General features: G+C 35.6%; 1 protein-coding gene across 3 annotated transcripts in view; it reads left to right on the forward strand.

Annotated features, from left to right (window-relative positions):
* Positions 1 to 1,505: 1,505 nt before the first annotated feature.
* KCNH7 (potassium voltage-gated channel subfamily H member 7) overlaps positions 1,506 to 20,243 on the forward strand; it is a 621,793-nt gene continuing 603,055 nt past the window's right edge. For 2 of the 3 annotated variants that reach the window (XM_043991002.1, XM_043991003.1), the window contains exons 1-2: positions 1,507 to 1,794; positions 3,442 to 3,672. In XM_043991002.1, the coding sequence (XP_043846937.1) occupies positions 1,719 to 1,794; positions 3,442 to 3,672 (307 nt within the window). In that variant the 5' untranslated portion in view covers positions 1,507 to 1,718. Of the gene's footprint in view, positions 1,795 to 3,441; positions 3,673 to 20,243 lie in introns of all 3 variants that reach the window. The other variant, XM_043991004.1, reaches the window with a different exon arrangement.

The raw sequence follows: 20,243 nt of genomic DNA on the forward strand, positions 1-20,243 counted from the left end.
TTAAAATCGAATCTGAGTAGGCTGAAGAGGAAAGAAAGGTACAGGAGAAAAAATGGAAAGGACTGTGACCTGGTATGCTGAGAGATGTAGGTAGATATGATTTGCTAAGTGATCGGTATAGCATGGTCTCTTCGTCAATAAATCACAACAGTGCTACCAAGTTTCCTTCTGGAGGAAAAAAAAAAAGTTTTGTCCAGAAAACCTGTGGGCCTAAGGAGAGAATGTAAAAGAAGAAATTCAGAAAGAGGGGAGTGAATCTGCACCATTAATGTCAGTGGGTGGAAGGGACGACTCCAAGTGGTCAAGGTAGTTGTGTCTCTGTTCGGTTTCTTCCTCCAGGCTAAACCGGAGCTTAGAGTTGGTGAAAAAGATAGGGCGCAAGCTTTATGTGCTGCAGACTAGGAATGGCCCTTAAAAAGCCACACCAACGTGGATAATTCTGTGCTCCACCCACCTTTTGTTCCTTCCCTCCTTAGTCCTGCCTCACCCTTCCCAGGCTCCATCTCTGTTTTGGACCACAAGCTCTGGTGGCCTCTTGCCTTTCCCTGGTGCCCACAGAGACCAAACACCTGAAGAAGTGCAGCAACCCGCGCATTTCAACTCCTCGGAGGCTCTAGCAGTGAAGCTGGGCATGCTCCGTAGCAGGGATAGTCTTTGCAAAGAGGAAGCCCTTGCAAGATACAGTGGCGCCGCGCCCGGAGCCAGGGCAGGGACAGGCAGTGGTGACAATACATACGCCAGAGCGTTTTACCACCCCCACCCCCAACAACGCCCGTTTCTGCTCCCCAGGAATACCTGCCAGTCCCTGAGGTTAAGCATTCCTTACTAAAGACTTAATCCCGAAACCCATCCTTTAAGTACCACCAGAGCCAAGGGATGTTCCTCCCTCATTACTTTCACATCTCTTTACCTCTTCTTTGAAGCTATGAGTGCTTTGAGCAGACACAGCCTGAGGGGCTAGGAGATTGGGCATCTAGCAAGTGACTGGGGGGCCGGAGAGCTCACCTTCCTAATATAGGTGTTTGTCACTGAGTTTGGGAGGTGTCTTGGCTGATTTCCCCTAAACCACGCTTGAGTAATCGGAGCTGTATGGTTGGTGAAGCCCAGGATAAAGGGAGTGTGTCTGCACGAGCGTGAGTGGTGTGTGTGTGTGTGTGTGTGTGTGTGTGTGTGTGTGTGTGTGTGTGTGTGTGTGTGTGTGTGTGTGTGTCTATGTGGGTGGGACGTCAACCTCGCTGACTCCCCTCCGTTTTGCTCTTCCCCTTCATCAAAAACAGACTGAAGTCGCCTATCTCCTTCACCACTGTTCGAGGAAACCACCAGGTTAAGTCCATTTGCTCTGGGAAATTGGCGGTGTTTGGTAGTAAAGAAACAGATCGATTGCACTTGTGACTCCCTCCCTCCCCCCAGCCACCCCGTTGCTTTCCCCCTCCCCCGCCTCCTGTCCTCCTTCCTTCTCCCCCACCCCCTCCCCCCAACCATCTCACCAAACGACAGTCCGGTGCGAGGTCCCCCTCAGGAAGGTGTGGGGAATGGATTTTGCTCCAGTGGGAAAAGCGTGTGTCTAGAAGTGGTGCTAATGGGAAGAGATTTCTGTGTTTCAAAAGAGGATGATTTGTCACAAAGAGAAGCTCGCTCAGTGGTCTGGGCTGTAGCCGTGTAGATCACTGGAGAACTCTTGTGTTCAGGGAGAGAACTGATCCGAAGATCGGGTAAACATGCCTGTTCGCAGAGGTCATGTGGCACCACAAAATACATTTTTGGGGACCATCATACGGAAATTTGAAGGGCAAAGTAAGTTCATTTGTTCTCTCTTCTCTCTCCCTCTCTTTCTGTTTTGATAGAAGTACTTTGTTTTAGCTGCTTTGTAAGATATGGAAAGAGCAACTCCGGGCTGTTTCAAGTTACATTGTGAATTCAAATCGAAAGCTTTGGGTAACGGAAAGGATACCCTTTCAGAAATTAATTTTGATTTACATGTTAGATTACTGTCTCCATTGTAAAAAGCAATTTGATCCCTCCTCTCCCACTGCCCCATTCTCTGCCTGCTACTTCATGTCCTACTATTTCACTATCTTAAAGGGAACGTGTCTTTATAATACGGCTTTATTTATTTATTTATTTATTGAAATTCAGAAATGGACCTATATGTTGTGGTTAATTGAAATAAACTTAACATGAATAACTAGAAAAAGTATTTACACTTGAATACGTTTCAAGACTGGAATATGACAGTGATGTTTGCTTCTTCTTAGTTTTCATATGACTGAACTTTGCACTAAATCAATGCAAATATAGTCCTAGCAGAATATTCTGCATGGGCAGGTTTCTGATCTATGATGCATTCTAATGCAGATCATTGAGTACCTGAAAAATTTCAGCTTTAATCTCTGAATTTCTCCTTGCATTTCTCTTTTTATTGAAAAATAAAATGTATTAGGTAAAACCCACAACCACAGGGAATATAATGGTCTCATATGGGATTACTATTGTGGATGGAGTTCTCCTTGTTACACAGTCACATTAATTTTAAAATCTACACTTGCTAACTTATATTTAACACTTTTTAAAACCACACCATTTAAAACACCCATTTAACGTGATATATTTTGGAATTATTTTGATAATTGCATCTAATAACTTGATATTCTGTAAAGTTATGTAAGGAAAAAAACTTGCACACTGTATGAGATTACTGCTGTGCCTTTTGCCCAGGGATGAGGAATCTAGTTTTCTGATTTTTAAAAAATGAAACATGTACATTATCATCCTTAACCTTACATGAAACCCAATATAAATCAAAAGAAAAAAAAAGTAATATGTAAAGTCGTGATGTTTTAGTCCATGTGGTTTTAAAAGGTGAATATTTGTATTACTAAAAGCTAGAAAAGTGATAATTGTATCACTGATGCACATGGTGTTTTTTAAATTATAATTCCTTAAAAAGAGATTAATGTGATATGCGATAGGTGCAGGTAGAAAACTGAAGAAAAATAGATACTATGTGAAAGTTGAGCAGGTTATCTAGGCATCAAGGTTTAAGAGAAAGAGAGACAGAGAGAAATGTCAGCTACAGAATGTTTTACTGTTTGGGTTTTGAAAATATTTACCTTGAAATTAAATAGTATCCTCAAAATATCATAGAGCCAGCTGCTCCTTCCCTGTGAGACTTTGGGCTCCTGAGAGTTATAGGGGTTGAGAACTAGACACTAGATTAAATTATTCTCATATAATTTGATGGAATGATTTTTCATTACTTTCTTTAAATGACCCAACAATGTTGCTTTCAAGTTTAAAGCTTTTTTAAAGTCTAGATTAGTGTCACTACAGAATGTTATTTGCATTTCTGAAGTCCTATTATGCAACAAATTGTTCCTGTGTTTATGGGAGTTTTATGGAAGCTTTTTTAAAAAAATGTGCATCACTGTCTTTCTATTACAGATAAAAAATTCATCATTGCAAATGCCAGAGTGCAGAACTGTGCTATCATTTACTGCAATGATGGGTTCTGTGAAATGACTGGATTCTCCAGGCCAGATGTCATGCAGAAACCATGCACCTGTGATTTCCTTCATGGGCCAGAGACCAAGAGGCATGATATTGCCCAAATAGCCCAGGCATTGCTTGGGTCGGAGGAAAGGAAAGTGGAGGTCACCTACTATCATAAAAATGGTAAAGTCTTTTTATTGAGAATCCCTTAAATTTGATTGTTTGTGTCCATTGAAATGGTTTATTATGTGCATATGTGGGGGAAAAAAACACCCAGTATTTAAATCCCAACTGGATGATATAGGCAATTACTTTTACTGCAGAAAGATTGCTCCATGTTGTGTATAGTATTTAGAGTTTGAGCCCTACTTTACTGAATTAAAATCATATAAGCTACTTCATTTCATGGGGCAATCTACTGCACCTAAACCTTTTAGCAAGTAGAGTAACCCAATGATCCAATGAGGAAGAGTTTTTCTCTCTGCTTAATTTTTTCCTTGAGTAATCAAAGGCTATCTACCATTTTTAATATCATAGTACTTACACAGCAAGAAAATAGTTCATAACTAAATCTTCTCTGGAAACTATGTTTCTGAACCATAAACTATAGCTAGCTATAGGAGTTTCTAAGATTACTCAGCTGTATTTATTAGTAGGTACTTCTCATTATCTTTGTTTCTTGATATCCAACGTTGAGTAGCATATAAATAGGGTGTGCTGAAACCTGCCTAGTCAGTCTATGTTCAGTCAAAGAGCAAAAACTTTTCACTTATTGAAATTTTGTTTTTAACTTATAATTAGAAATGAGGCATCATGGAAGTTACTTTCTATACCTTACAACTACTGAAAATTTAATGAACTTTCAAAATGTAAGGTCATAGTTTAAATTAAAGGGCATACATTTTTCAATCCATGCTGGTGATAGTCAAATGATATAAAATACAGATGTATACATGCATACATGCATATATATACATATATATATATATTCCTTGATGAATAGATATTTAGTGGAATGTGTGAGTATAAATACAAGTATGTGTATATACACATGTACATGTAGATATTCAGATATAGTCAAGACAAATGAAATTTTTCAAACCATATACATTTAATGAAATTGACAGTATGACAACAATAAAAGGTATTAAAATTAAGAAACTCATGCATATTATATAAGTGAATAGTAGTTAGAATTTTTGACTAAAGCACATTCACATGACTTTATGATGACTTGATTGGTAGAAGTCTTTGGGAAAGTGCTGTCTGCTAAGATTATGTTTGATATGATAAAACCTTCAATCACTCTATGTGACTCATTGCTTCATATATTATAGAGTATAAAATCAAATAAGCAAAAGTTTTAACTCTTCCCTCTAACTTCTTGTATTGTGAAAATTGAATGGTGTAAAACTATCATCAGATTAGTGATTTATGCTTTGACAACATGTCAATCCATATCCAACATTGACATGGTATTCTTAAAAATGGCCAGCAGTTCTGGCCAACAGTAAGTCCTTTTATTGTATGATAGTATCATTCTGATGGCTATTTGGGGGCACAAAGAGAAAAAAAAGTCATTTTAAAATTTATATCTTTACTTTTTAATCAGTTGTTTCTGGCATCATGGGAAATATAAGATTTCTTGCATATATTACTTGCTAGACTTTTCTTCCACCTACACAGAACCAAAACACCTGCATTTGGATATTTGAAAACATCTGAATTCTTGTCTGAGGACATTCTTCCCCTCCCCCCCATCCCACTGCTTTCTTCCTGAATGTTTGGCATCATATAGACACAGACTCTGTTTCAATTATTGCTGTAAAAGTTGATGTCAATTGAGTCGTATACTAGTTATTCTCATTTAATTGTTTTTTTTCTTTTATCTCTTGAGTTCAAGTAGGAAATTCATTTGGGATTTTGGATCCCCCTAGATAGTGTCTATCTTTTAATAGCCTGCATTTTCCCATTTTAGTTGTTATACACTTCAAGCAGCAATGCATATATTATGGATAGGGGAAAGGGTATAGCTGCATTCTGTAATGTAAAATTGTTCCTTTAGTACAAAAGCACCCAAATAAGATGTTTTAAATGTAGCCACAAAGGTAGTTATTAAAATGCCTGTAATGGGAATGTGGCTAATGTGAATGTATCCATGTGGGTGCTTTGATTAACTATGTGGATTTAGCCTAGTATGTGCATGACTCTGTGTGTGTGTGTGTGTGTGTGTGTGTGTGTATTTTAAAGATTTGGAGTACTTAGAGTTCTTATTTCAGAATATGTTCACACATATAACTGTATAGAATGACAATTCCACTTTTGATAGTTTCCTTTTCTGTTTTAACTCAGTTGTCAGTACTTAAGATGCTTTAATGTTTAAGGAGAGATTGTGACTATTTTGTCTTTGTTGACAAATAAGGTGGAGAGGAAATAAAATCTTTTAAATGTTTTCTGAGGAATAAAAGTCTTTTCAATTACATAGCTTGAATGTCCCCGGGTAACCACTTGACTCCATGCTGAACTATGATGGCAAAGATACCAAAAGAGTGAAATGATGCTCACTTGGCTTGATGTCTATGCCTTGGATGCAATAAGCTCACATTTTGGCTACTGGTTAAGAAGCTTTGGGTAGGCTCTTCAACATATATAGGCTTTATCCCCATGATTCCCACAAAAAAATCAATGAGTGTTCAGAAGCTCAATGCTTTTGAAAATGCTTTGAAACTCTTCCTCCTTGTAGATCTGCTAGCACATCATGGTTATTTCCTGACATTTTAACATTTGACATTAGGGTAGAAAGAACATAGTTTTGCTTTCCTAATGATTCCTTAATTCTTTATTACTGAGGCTATTTCCTTTAGTATATTCAATCTATGTTTCCTTAATTTATTCTCCATTTGTTACTTTCCAGTCATTTTCAGTTAAAAGCTAGCAACATCTTAAGAATAGGAATAGTGAGGCCAAGAAACCAAATGAACAAATCACATAAAGGAAAAAAAAGAGTTATTGTCATGTTCAGTCAGAATAGGAGAACAAAACCTATAGCAAAGATTGTGTATGGGAGCCATTATTCTTTAGAGCTTGTTTCCAAAGTTTTCCAGAGTCATTAAAAGTTGTGTAACCTCAAATATGTATTTGCAAGAAGTTCCTATCTACTCCAAAAACTGTGTGCTTCTCTATTAACAACCAAGGAAAAAACCAAACTATCCAAATCTTTATTTATGTGAATTTACAACCTATAACTGGAGGTATTGTTCATCAGAGTATCATTTTGTAAAAGAAAAATCAAGTTATTTTCAGTAGGAATATATGACAGCCCTTCCTTTGAGGATTTCATTTCACAGTTTAAGTCATTATTGCATAAATCATTCTCGACAGCTGTGAAATATTGCTAGGGGTGATGAAGCTGTAAATCTTTTGACATAAAAATTATAATTATGCTGGAAATCAGGGTGGATTTATATATTAATAGCATAATGCTGTGTGGTCAGTAGGAAAAGATCCCAAACTCTATGTCATTTGGAGAATAGCAAATATTTCCCCTACACACTGACTAGTGGAGATTATGATGCTAGTGTTGGTGGTTATAGTGATAATAAGCCAAGTGGAATGAGTTGTTTATGATGATTATTTTTATATTAGTAAGAACTCCAAATCTGGCACTTAGCTGATATGAATTTTGTCATGCAGTAAACCTATCTGTAAAGTAAATTTGGGTTTTCAGATTCATAGAGTCGAATGCAGCAAATTACAATTTGGGCCTCTTAGAATTTCATATTTTTTTCAATTAGTGACAGGCTATGGAATAAGGAGAAAATATCTATTCGATCATTGCTAATGTGAATAGGAACAAAAAAGTTCTGAACTCTTTCAGATATATTCAGATGTACAGATTTGAATGCATTTAAAATTCATAACCAATAGTAAATCCTTGGATTTTCAAAGAAATTTTCTTTTGGAAAAAATAAAGAACTAACAGCCAATGGTATGTGGAAAGCAGGCTTTAGTAAAGTGATTATTTTAGAGTCAGGGACATAATGCTTTAAATGATAGTACAATGGACAACTTGCTAACAAGCCAGAACTAGATGAAGCTGATTTTCCTTTCATTAAGCTAGAGGTGAAACACTGAAGAGGATAAAGGGCTTCAAGTAAAAATGCTCTTTCCCATTATATTCCATGTACTGGTGAACTTAGAAAAGATAGTGAATTCCTAAAGATGACTTTTTGATGAGTTTTACACATTTTGACAGTACATTAAGGGTGAAAAGGAAAAGAAAGGAGAACAAACATTTATTAAGCATTAATAAATTAATAAGTGTGGCAGACACGTGCTGTTTTACAAATTCTATTTCATTTGACTGAAAATAACATGTAAAGTCATCCCATCCCACTGAAGTTTTTGTTTTTAAACCTAATACTTGAAGTGCTATCTAAATACAAAATGGCTATAACCTAGGCTATGAGCGGTTAGTTTAAAATGCCACATTTTTTCTGAATAGAGACCAAAGTAAACTAACAAATATTTACTAACACCCTACTGGTACAAGTAAGTGAGCTTGGGCATATTGGAGAGGAGGGATCCAATAAAGTACAAGATATGGTTCTCATCTTGAAAGAACATAAAGCCTATGTACTGGATAAATATCTACTGCATACAGCAAAGATTCCTCTATGTTCACACTCTGAACATCCTTAAAACATTGGCAGAAAGGAAAGAATTATTGTACTTTGGTTGAGAAAATTATTAAAATAAATTTGGGGTCCTAATTCTGCCAAAGAGATATAGATATTGATTGTCTTCATTATATAGGACAAGTTTCACTCTGCCTCAATCTTCTTCTCTTTGAAAAATACTTGGTCATTAACTCTGGCTTCTCTTTTATTTAAAAAAGGTCCATTAAGCAATACATGCTTTTGACCATAAAAACTTGTGAAGACATTTACTTAAGCAACTTAGAAGTTGCTATCTGTACAAACAGAGTAAGTATCCATACTAATAGAGGTGTGTATGTATATGTATTCACAAAAAACCACACATATATATACACACATATATAATTATACAATATGGATTGTCCCCAGAAGTTTTGGTGACATTTTGTTATTAACATGTCATGTATGTAATGATAATTATTAATAATTTAATATCCAACTATGAAAGATTTAATATTAAGCTATTAAAGCTTAAAGGTACACTAAGACTTTTGGAACACCCTAAATTTAACTGAATGTATATTTGTATCAATTCTATATTATAACACATATGCATTATAATTTCATAATGTGTATGTCCATGTATGCATTTTTCACGGTTTTAGAGAAACATGCAATGGTAACTTTATAAAAGTAGTTTTTTAAAATGCTTAGTTCTCCATATTCCTGACTGTTAAATTTAGTAGAGAAGGTGGCAGTAATATAATTTAGATACAAATAATAGTATTTAGACTTCAGAATAAAAATGCCACAGAATAGAAATATTCCATCTAATTATTTTTAACACATACATTCACATTATTCATATTATAATCATTTCATAGCCAAGCCTTGCCCTTTATATAATGGACCATGGGAGCAAGATTTAGAAATTTTATTATATTGAATGTGCTTTATAATACTCTTCATTAAACAAAACTTTTCAGATTATCTTGCTATTAATTCAAAGTTTTCATTTTGGCATTGGACCAAGTGAAGCCCAAAGAAGGATTCCTGGATGTAAATGAGCTCTTTTCATCATTCCTGTTCTACACCTGGAGTGGCCCTACTTCTGAACTCCCCTGGTGCTGCTCGAAAATATTGAACTTGACTATTATTTTGTGAGCTATTTTCTTACCCAAGGGGTTTGAAAATAGGGTCACTTCAGGACTAGAGGTAGGCTGAAATGGGTGGGACTCATTTCTACTTGACCTCTGAGATCTTCTGATCTATAAATAGCACTGCATTAATAGCTGGCAGGCGGCCAGTGAAGAGATTCCCAGTGGAATTGAAGCCCAGGAAAGGAGTGACTGGAGGCATAAGAAATGAATAACAGGAAGTGATGATGAAGCAGGGGACAAAGAATAAGTAGAAAATTAAGGGAAGGGGAGGGGGGGATTGGGAAAGCTATGATGAAAAAAATTCATGTAATTGATAGTTTTACTTGGTTTAATAATACATTTATAGATCTGTAATTCAATTTAGCAAACATTTATTAAAGTGTTTGCTGTATACAAAACATCATGCTAGATTTTGATGCCACAAGGAAGAAGAGGAAATAGTACCTGTCCTCAGGGTGGTTACATTCTTTATAATTATCAAAATCCTTTCACCCATATTATCCCATTTGATCCTTCAACAAATAGTCTTTACAGTATTCTAGGTGAATTAGTAAGATACTTAAGGGTAGGTAACTGTAATTGTTTTATATCTCCACCCCTTACCTTTAGTAAATGTTTGTTAGATTGACCTGAGTCTCCATTTTAAGGGTGAAGTAACATCCTTCCAGAGGACCTTTAAATAGATTGTGTAAGAATTAGCACAAGAATCCTAGTCTTCTGACATAAAATCCTAAGCTCTTCCCACAAAACCACAATGCCATTCTTCTCCCTCAATTTCCAATTGTAATACCCCTTTAAATATATATATATATAATATGCATATATTCTAGATAAATAGATAGATACACACACATGTGTGTGCATTGATTGACCCTTTTGCCATAATAGAACATAATGTTGTTGTGAGGCAAATCTTTCATGAAAAATATATATTTTGCTCCAGTAACATTTCATGAAGAATTAGCAGGATTACGTTAGCATTTGCATTAAGTTCAATAAACCATATTGTTATACTACTTACAGCGTGTATTCTTCACCCATATTTTGTTCTCTGAAGTGAAGCATTTTCTCTCTGGCATATTCTATGGAAAGTCTTAGGGGCAGCTAGGTGGCGCAGTGGATAAAGAACCAGCCTTGGATTCAGGAGGACCTGAGTTCAAATCTGACCTCAGACACTTGACAATTACTAGCTGTGTGACCCTGGGCAAGTCACTTAACCCCAATTGCCCCACAAAAAAACCAACAAGTCAAATCAAAACAAACAAACAAACAAAAAACATCTACTACAAAAAAAAAAAGACAGAAAGACAGTCTTAGACTCTATATAGGGGTCATCGAACTGTGGTGAGTAAGTCAAAACCAGACCCATGTCCAGCTGCCCCTGTAGTTGTTTGGAGAGTGGACTAAGGATGATTTTTATACTTTTAGACAAATTGTATTTAAATAACCTGTATTTAAAATAATAGAAATTGTATTTTAAAATGTAAAAACCATTGTTTGCTAATGTGTCCATAGAAAAACAGGCACTGAGCCATAATTTTCCAATCCCAACTATAAGACACTGTGGACTCAGAATGCTTTTATGATGGTGTAATAGCAAAGGGGATAATATTGGCAGTTTTTCTCCAATCAGGTTTGATTTTACCATCCCCATTTGTCAACTGAACTGAATTGAACTGTGCTGTGCAGGAGCACCTCCAATGCGTTAGGTATTGCAGTAAGAAAATCAGTCATGTTACTTAAGAGTTCAGAAATTTTGATCATCCTACCTTAATTAGCTTATTTAATAAAACTTAAACCTAAGACTATTTCATGATAACAAGATAGGGATAGGGATATAGAAATATTAGTGTTTATACCAATAAATTGTATATAAAAATTCTATATGAAATAGAATGTAAACTCCAGGAGGATAAAATGTGTTGGGTTTTTAAAATTATAATAAATGCTCATTAAACGTTTGTTGTATTTAATTCATTGCCATGAGGCTTAGAGTCATTTAAAGAAGATTTGTCCATGTTGTCTAGAAGGTATCAGTAAAGACATCAAATTAAAATTTTAAAAACCAAGATAGGGAGCAGCTAGGTGGCACAATTGTGGCACAAGCACTGGCCTTGGATTCAGGAGGAACTGAGTTCAAATCTGGCCTTAGACACTTGACACTTAGTAGCTGTGTGACCTTGGGCAAGTCACTTAACCATCATTGTCCTGCAAAAACAAAACAAAACTTAAAAAAATAAGATAAGTTGCTTCAACTGGCTACAGTAGTGTTATTATGTAATATCATGGAGCAAAGTTCTTGAGTTTTGTGTACTGTGCAGTGTTTTCAATTATGTTATGCTCTGATGTTCCTCAGCCAATTTCACTGTGATTTCTGCTTATTTTTGCTTTTAAAACTACTCAAATTTTTATTTAAAAACAATTTTTTAAATGACAGCTACACCTCAATCATTTTATTTGGTCATATTAATCAATTAGTCTTTATCTACCAACTTATTTGCTTATTTATCTGTGATGGGTAACTAAGAATTACTTTTTCATTGTTAATCCCAACAATGTGGAAGAAAATTAATAATAACTTTTGCAATACAATTTTCCTCACAATAAATTTTTAAAAGCCTTTACAAGCTTGCCCTCAAATAACTTTCCAGGACCATTAAATAGCATATTTTCTCCCAAACCCTATGGTCATGCCAAACTGTCTTTCTCTTTGGTCCTCACTTATAATTAAATATCTCCCATTTCTATGCCTCTGTACTAGTCAGCTACATGACTATTGTGCATTCCCTCCTCACTTAAGCATCCTAAAATTTCTTTCTTCAAGATGCAGCTCAAGCACCACTTTCCAATAGAAGCACTTTTTTACCCCCCCCCCGCCCCCATAGTCATTGTTCTTCCTTATAAACATGGTATATTTTCAACTACTTTGAATTTATTCTCTTTCTGTTTATTATTTGTAGATTATGGTTTGTTTCTTTTCTGTATACATATTAGTATTGTCTAGAATGGTGTCTGCGACATAGTCTACACTTCATAAATGTTTGTTATTAGCTCTCTTTTACTAATGAGAACCTAAGGCTTAGAGAGGTTGTGAGCTTTCCCCTCATCAAAAAAAATGAAAAAGATGAAAGCAGAAAATTAAACCCAGATCATTTCATTCCAAGTCCATTGCTCCATTCACTACACCATATATGTCGACTAGACTCAACCGTAGTATTTTTTAAACAATACAGTTCAATATAATTGAAAGTCTGCATTTGCTTTCAAATGCCCAAGTACAGTAGATTATGAGCTATATTAATTCATAAAACAGTAAGAAATTATATCAGAAAAAAATGAATTTTCTGAATTTTTGATGTGAAACCCAATTAAATAAGATTATCCCAAGAGCACTAAATAAATAAACTCGAAGGAGAACAATAAACAGGTAAAAACAGTAAAAGATCTGTCAAGATTCCTATAATAAACATCTTGCTCCATTGATGACAGTGGAGCCACCACATTTATATGCTGCATCAAAGCCCATGATGCTCTGCATAAGGAAGTGGAAACATCACTAAGGGAATTAAAGTCAGGAAGAGCAAAAGGACAAGAACATACATATGCATAGGAAAACAATACTGGTGATCACACTATTTTAAAGGCATTGAGAGATCAGTTTTTAAGATGCCTGAAAGAAGAGAAGATACCAAATAATTGGGGGGGGGGATTTAAGATAAAAGCAATCAAGATGTCATAACAACTACTGACCCAAATGTCTGTTTTCTCACTTCTACAAAATCTTAATGGGAATGATTCATCTATGGAAAGATATCATCTTTGATTTTAAAAATGTGAGAAGTGAATAGACAGGCTTTCACAAACAATATTTTACAACAAACCACATCTTTAGTTGCACAATTGACTGGACGTGCTGGGAATATAAGATTCCACTGTGTTTACAATTGATTGACTATTAAACATATGTTTTATTCAGTAGAACAAAATTTACCCTTAAAGGGCTTCTCCAAGCATAAATCAAGATCATCCAGTACTCCTAAACAGATGGAATAACAGAAGTGACTTTGGTAATTCTATCAAGGAAGGTTTAATGCAGGGAGTTAGTATGCCCACCAAATGTATCTGCCTTGTCATAGAAGGTGTTAAGCAGAGACTACAAATGGACTAGGGATTCTCTATATGCTCTTGTTTATGAATGACGTCATATTGATTATGTTAAGCACTGGAATACTACAGAACCCCTAATTAAGATCCACAAGTATTCAGAAGAGGTCAACTTTACAATCCAAAAAAGAATTTAAAAAGTGAACAAATCATGCCTATTGGCCAGATTCTGTTTTTCAATAGGCTAGGCAGCCTATTAGATTTGGTCTATCAATGCTTATGTCCTCAGATATCACAGATAATCGGTATAAGCTAGACCTAACATTGAATAGGTGCAAGATAATGAGTTGGATTGCATTTGAGAAGTTGTATGCTACTCTTATATGAAGACAATGTTGAAGTAAGAGAGGAAAGTCACACACCACATTGTGTTTACCCACTGGGTAGTATTGATAAGAGGAAACAGACAAGCATCCACAGGATGAGCTATGCAAGGCATTATGATGCATTACTATTAGAGGAAATGTCCACACTGATGAGTTCACAGATCCATTAAAGGACATCCATATTCAGAGTAAATTGAGGTAGCCTTATTTTGATAAAGGAAATTCCACAGATAACCCTCAAATCAGTTTCACTCTTTACTTTCAAATTCCTGAAAATGTCATTTTTTTTTTAGTGAGGCAATTGGGGTTAAGTGACTTGCCCAGGGTCACACAGCTAGTAAGTGTTAAGTCTCAGAAGCCAGATTTGAACTCAGGTACTCCTGACTCCAGGGCCAGTGCTCTATCCTCTGTACCACCTAGCTGCCCAAAATGTAACTTTTAAACAAGTTTTCTACAAGTAACCTGCAAAATATTTTTTTTAATCTATTGCTTTCTCACGTGTCTTTTGGAAATGTTAATAAGTGTTGAAATGGGCAAAGTTCTTGTGGGAAAAGGGACAAATAAAGAACTTTAAAAATCCTCTATGGTATATGATCAGTTTGAATAATCAGGAGTTGGCTATAGAGGATTTGCTTAAAATTCTCAGAAGTAGAGAAATCTTCAAATACATTGCAAAGTTTTTTTTTAAAATAGTGTAAGGGGAAAGATATATCTCTTCATCTACCTTCTATTACTAATGTATCCTGGGAATTAGTAATACTTGTAAAACCTACACCCTTATAATTCTCATTAGAAATACATTTTGTATGGGGGCAACTAGGCGTCTCAGTGGATAAAGCACTGGCCCTGGATTCAGGAGGAACTGAGTTCAAATATGGCCTCAGACACTTGACACTTACTGGCTGTGTGACCTTGGGCAAATCACTTAATCCTCATTGCCCCCCCCCAAAAAAAAGTGTTGTAAAGTTATGAAATGTGCTATGAATGTGAAATATTATTCTTATTGCCAACAATGGAAAATGGTAGAGGTACTGAAAAAAAGCCTACTAGCTTTTAGGCTTGCCTCATCCTTCTGGAAACCCCAAATATACAAAGAAACAGAATCGAGAGACTTTTTCCTAGTCCCTTGAAACTACTAAATGTTCTTGCAGTATCTGGCCTCCTTATTCTTGGATTATTCTCCACTTACCCTAGAATCTGACCCATGGGAAAGGCTGTTATAGCAATTTTGACTTGATTTTTACCTCAAAACTATAGCTACCTCCTGCCACTGTCTAGCACTACCAGAACATCCATTTGGACCCAAGAAAATTCTTCCAAAAATCCTCTCATGTTTAGAAAACATAGAAAGCACTTTGTTTTCACATGTAAAGAGCAGATTGCTTAGCTTTATTCTTTTGGAGTACTTTCATTCCAGGGAGGTTGCAGGCTTTCTGGACCTGGCCCATTTTGACCCAAGTCCAAAGCTGATCTTGGATGCTCCAGAGGCACCCAATTTGGCTGACTGAAAACCCCACCCCCGGGTTGCTTTTTAGGCAAGCTGTTGCTAACAGAATTTTCTGTTAAATAGTCCACACTGGAAGAAATAAGTATAATTGTTTCAACAACTATTACCCATCTTTTCATAATGAGCAGAGTTCCTTTAATTTTTACCCTTTTGTTCTGTTGAGAGCTTGTCTGAGATTCTTAGGATGCTCAAGTGATTTCATGCTGTTTATGTAAGCTGTAATATGATTTATTATCATTAAGAGAGCAGAAAGACTAAGGAAGAATTTTTAAAAATTCAGTCACCTGTATATTATGATTTAATTTTTGTGCCTCTGCCTATATAAAAAGTGAGAGCTATAAACAATAATAACATAATAAATAAAACCTTCTATTAGGGCAATCTATATGAGAGGTATGATTTATTTATATCCAGTAAATGATATAAAATGAACAGAGACTTTCTGTTTCAAGATTGGGGGAAAGATATAGACAACACAAACTCAATACAGTATTATTTAGACCCAATCTTACCATACCATGATTTTATAAAACAACTGCAGAGAAAAGTAATCTTCCTGCCATTCTTTCCTTCACTTAAGCAGAGATATGTGTACCTCAGGTAATCTAATCATTCTTTCTATGACTCAATTTTCAAGTTTTTCCTGTAGGTGTTCTTGATAATGAATGTCACTTAACCTAAACTACACAGGATTTATGGATTCCTAGGATTAGCTTCCAGAATTGAAGCTATCTACACAAAGCCATCTCTACCTATGCACTGCTTCAATTGTCTTCCTAGATTGTTGTATCCTGGACCAGAAGGGCTTATTTCTTCATGATTCATGTTTCTACTATTAGTGGGTCCCTTCCTGAAAGTTTACAGCATTGATGGTTTAAAATATTTTCTCAACAATAGAAGTGTAATGTGAATTAAAGTACTCTTCATTGCATTTACTGGATAATTGGAGAACACCAAAATCTTCAATGCAGTATGTCCTTAGTTGTGATGCCCACGTCTACCACTTTAAGGGATTTAAGGGATAAAGAGGAAGGCTTTTTATTGATTAGCCTATATTCTTCCTATATTTACATTCTAAGCATATCTTTCCTGATTTCTTTCTTTTGTAATATAAAATGAAAAACGGCATCTCAAATAGTTTTGTTAAAAACTCATAAATTAAACCTAAATATAAAAAGAACATTCAGCATTCTATTTTCATGAGTCCTTTTTCATATGGCACTCAAAAATTATCACTAAAGTCCTTTTTGGATTTCGTAAAAGCAAAATAAGGATTATGGTTTACACTTGAAAATCTGGGACTATATAATTTTTTTATTGAAAATAAAATTGGATCATTTTACTCTTTTAGCTTCAGGATGACACACCTGTAATTACAAATAAAAACATGGAACACCAGAAGTATGTGCCAGGCATCTAATTTTCATTTCAACCAAAATTTTATATGTGACTATAAAAGCTACATAGATTGTAGAAAATGACATGATCACACAGGCCACAAAAGACCAAAAAGATTTTTTTTTAAGTCAAGCTAAAGAAGGACCTATAACCTATTGAATCTCAACTCCATTACCTTCTCTCCTGTTATAGCAATCCTCCAAAGGGATGGATAGCACCCTAGCCTACCCTTCATAGTAATAAAAATATAATTTGAGATTTTTGTTCTCGTAATGATTCTTCATTTAATCTTTTTTAAATTGTCAAGCATTTTTCTCCCTATCTCTTAGGGAAAATAAAATATAAAGCCCTTTGAACAAATAACTATGGTCAAGCAAAACAATATCCAACATTGACCACATCCAAAAATGTTTCCCATTCTGCATATTAGTCAATTACCTCTCTGTTAAGAGATGATCAGTCTTCTTCATTATCATCCACCCTCTAATATCATTTGTATTTATTCTTAAATTTTTATATTCTCTATTTTTAGTATTATCTACGTATATTGAATACATGGACACTCACCTAAAGATTGTAAAGATGTGTCTTTATGAAATGGATTAAATATAGGTCTTTCTGGAAAAGGATGATTGGGTATGGTTCTGAGTTCTGATTCAGACCTGTAATTTGAGGTTGCCATTTTAAAAAAATATACCAAAATGTGTGAACATATACATTTATATGTGGAGATCATCCTTATGCTTAAGTAAAAATATGTGATCATTTATTGATTTAAGGAGGTCTTAGGTGACTTTGAAATTTAGTTTTCCTGACCCAGCTCTATTGGTCAAAGAGTGCTCCTTAGAAAGGAGCTAAGCTTTTAGTACACCAGGTATCATATAGTGTTTCCTTTACCACAGGTAGATTCCCCATTCCTATTCTATTGCACATCACTTCTTTTGCCCATGTTGTCTAAGGGATTCCTTGACTTCAGGACTTCTCCTAGTTCAATCATTTGGATGAAAGATAGAGAATATCTATAAATACTCCCAGAACTTATTGGTAGCCTAACCCTAAGAAAAGTATGTAGGCAGTGGTTGTAAGGTCTCTGGTTCCAAAATAGCAGAATGGGGTTTTAAAGACATAAAAGACTGGACTAGCTTCTCAGGTGACAATAACAAAAAAAATAACTGGAGTCTGCCTTTTCACTTAGAAAAGGAGGAACAACATTGGGGAGTTTGTGCTTTTTGTACCTTTGACCCAGAACCAGGTTTATTTATAATAGATCTTTCTTTGGCCAAAGGGATCTTCTCCTCAGGTCCTCAGAGGACTAGTAGTTTCTTGTACTATGCCACAGTTGTCAGTCCACCAAATGGACAAATAATGTTGCTAACAGTTCCCTAGCCAAAAATAGACCCTTGAGGACAGAATAATCTTAGCAGTTCTTACATGGTAGCAAGAAAACAAAGGTGATTATAAGATGAAAAAAGGATTTTCTGTTGTCCTAGAGGAGTTTTCATTTTGACTCATTTCAGGATTGCTGGATGTCAATTTTACTCAAGAGGATTTTCTTAAGAGGATATTGTCTTGGGGCAGCTAGGTGGCAAAGTGGGTAGAGCACTGGCCCTGGAATCAGGAAGACCTGAATTCAAATCCAGCCTCAGACACTTGACATTTACTAGCTGTGTGACCCGGGCAGGTCACTTCACCCCAATTGTCACCAAAAAAAAAAAGAAAAGAAAAGAAAAAAGAGAATATTGTCTTTAATAGTATCAACAAACAATGACTGATCAAGCATAGCAAAGTATGTAAATCTGACAGGTAACTATTATTTTTTTTTTAATTATCTTCACTGACCCTCTGCTTCAGGACTATACTTAAAGTCTGCTTCCTTTTTTGTGGTTGAGTACTTTATGGAGGATGTCGCCAAGGAAAATACCCAACGCCATAGACTCTTACTGACAACTCTTAAGCCTTATTTTTAATCAGGATGCAGCATTCACAGTGATCAGCAGGTAATCTGATTAAAAATTTGTTTATATTATAGATGCGCTTCATCTAGAAGCCGCATGAAGTTCTAGAAGGAACCTGAGAGAATAGAGAACTGGGACTAGATATATCTAGGTTTCATTCATGGCTCTTCTTTTAATTAGTCACAGCTGTTAAGGGTTAAAATTCTAGCTAGTCTGTCTAAAATATCTAATGAGTGGTCGCCAATAAATTATAAGCTTTAGCAAGAGTTAGACTTTTAAGCATTTATTAAGGAGAATAAGAATTTGGTAAAGAGAGAGAGAAAGGCCTAGATTCCTATCTATTAAAGGGAGAGCACATTTCTAGCTCCCTTCTCTGCCAGCGTCCCCAGGAAAGAGAGCGAGACTGAGCGCCAGTCTCTTCCTTCCTCCTCCCACTAGCCCGCGTCACTTCCTGACTCCTGGTCTTGCCCTCAAAGACCTTCCCTTCATGGGCAGAACTCTTCTACAGTAAGTATCCAGCAGGTGGCGTCATTCCAATCGTTACAGTCCCCCCTGTTGTTCCTCAAGAAACAAAATGTTTCCTTGACGGAACAGTAAAAAGAATATAATAACTATTGCTAACTAATAATATGTGAACAACAATATAGAAAAGGAAGAGAGGAAAGTTTTGTCCAGAGGGGCGATTTTTTTTTTTGTCCTCATGAACCGACGCTTTGACATTAGTCCTGCAAAGGGAGGGCCTCTGCAGAGAATACATGTTACAGATGGTGTATATTATAACAGAAAGAGAAAAAAAACAACAAATCAAAACTGTTCATTTAAAGTCTCTGAAAGTCTTTTCTCAGATGTCCTCTAGGTGTAGTCATGGAATGGAAGTCTTTTCAGGGGTTGATGTGTGGATACTGGTAATCAGCCAGGAAATTTCCTACAAAATTGAGCTTAACACAACTTTAAAATAGCTTTGTCAATAATCAAATCAAACAATGAAAGTTCTCAAAAACATGTCTAAGGGAATACAGAATCTTAGTTGTTAACACGTGAAACATATAATAAAACAAAAATTGAAACATTCTTTAAAATTATAATATTACTATAGTCCCCCCTTACGGAGGGTAATTGAGAAGACAATTGCTGCAATATTAATTAATAAAAATAATTTTTATCTTTGTTTCATCACTTTTTGCATCATCTGCCTAATTATCCTCATGCCATTATGAGAAATTAAAAAATCTAATATAATTGGTAACAGGTGTCAAGGCCAAATTCAACACTGTATTTATCATGACACCTGAGATAATTATGGGGGTTACCATAAAAGAACAGAGAAATGATGGGATATGAGCATTCCCACACTTGAGCAATATGTACTGCCCATACAGTATGCCAAGCTTAAAATAGGTGGATGGAATACATGTCCATGCCACCGAACATATTGGCGGAAACTGAGTCAGACTTAATCAGATGCATGGGATTGAGATGTCCATGGCATCAGGCATATAGGAGGGAGCATAGAAGCCAGGTGTAGAAGTGAGATGGGTGGGATCAATACTTCCAGCCATCCGTACAATATTGTGGGGAAAAATAAA

The sequence above is a fragment of the Dromiciops gliroides genome, chromosome 3 (genome assembly GCF_019393635.1).
Source record: "Dromiciops gliroides isolate mDroGli1 chromosome 3, mDroGli1.pri, whole genome shotgun sequence".
In the NCBI taxonomy this organism is placed as follows: domain Eukaryota; kingdom Metazoa; phylum Chordata; class Mammalia; order Microbiotheria; family Microbiotheriidae; genus Dromiciops; species Dromiciops gliroides.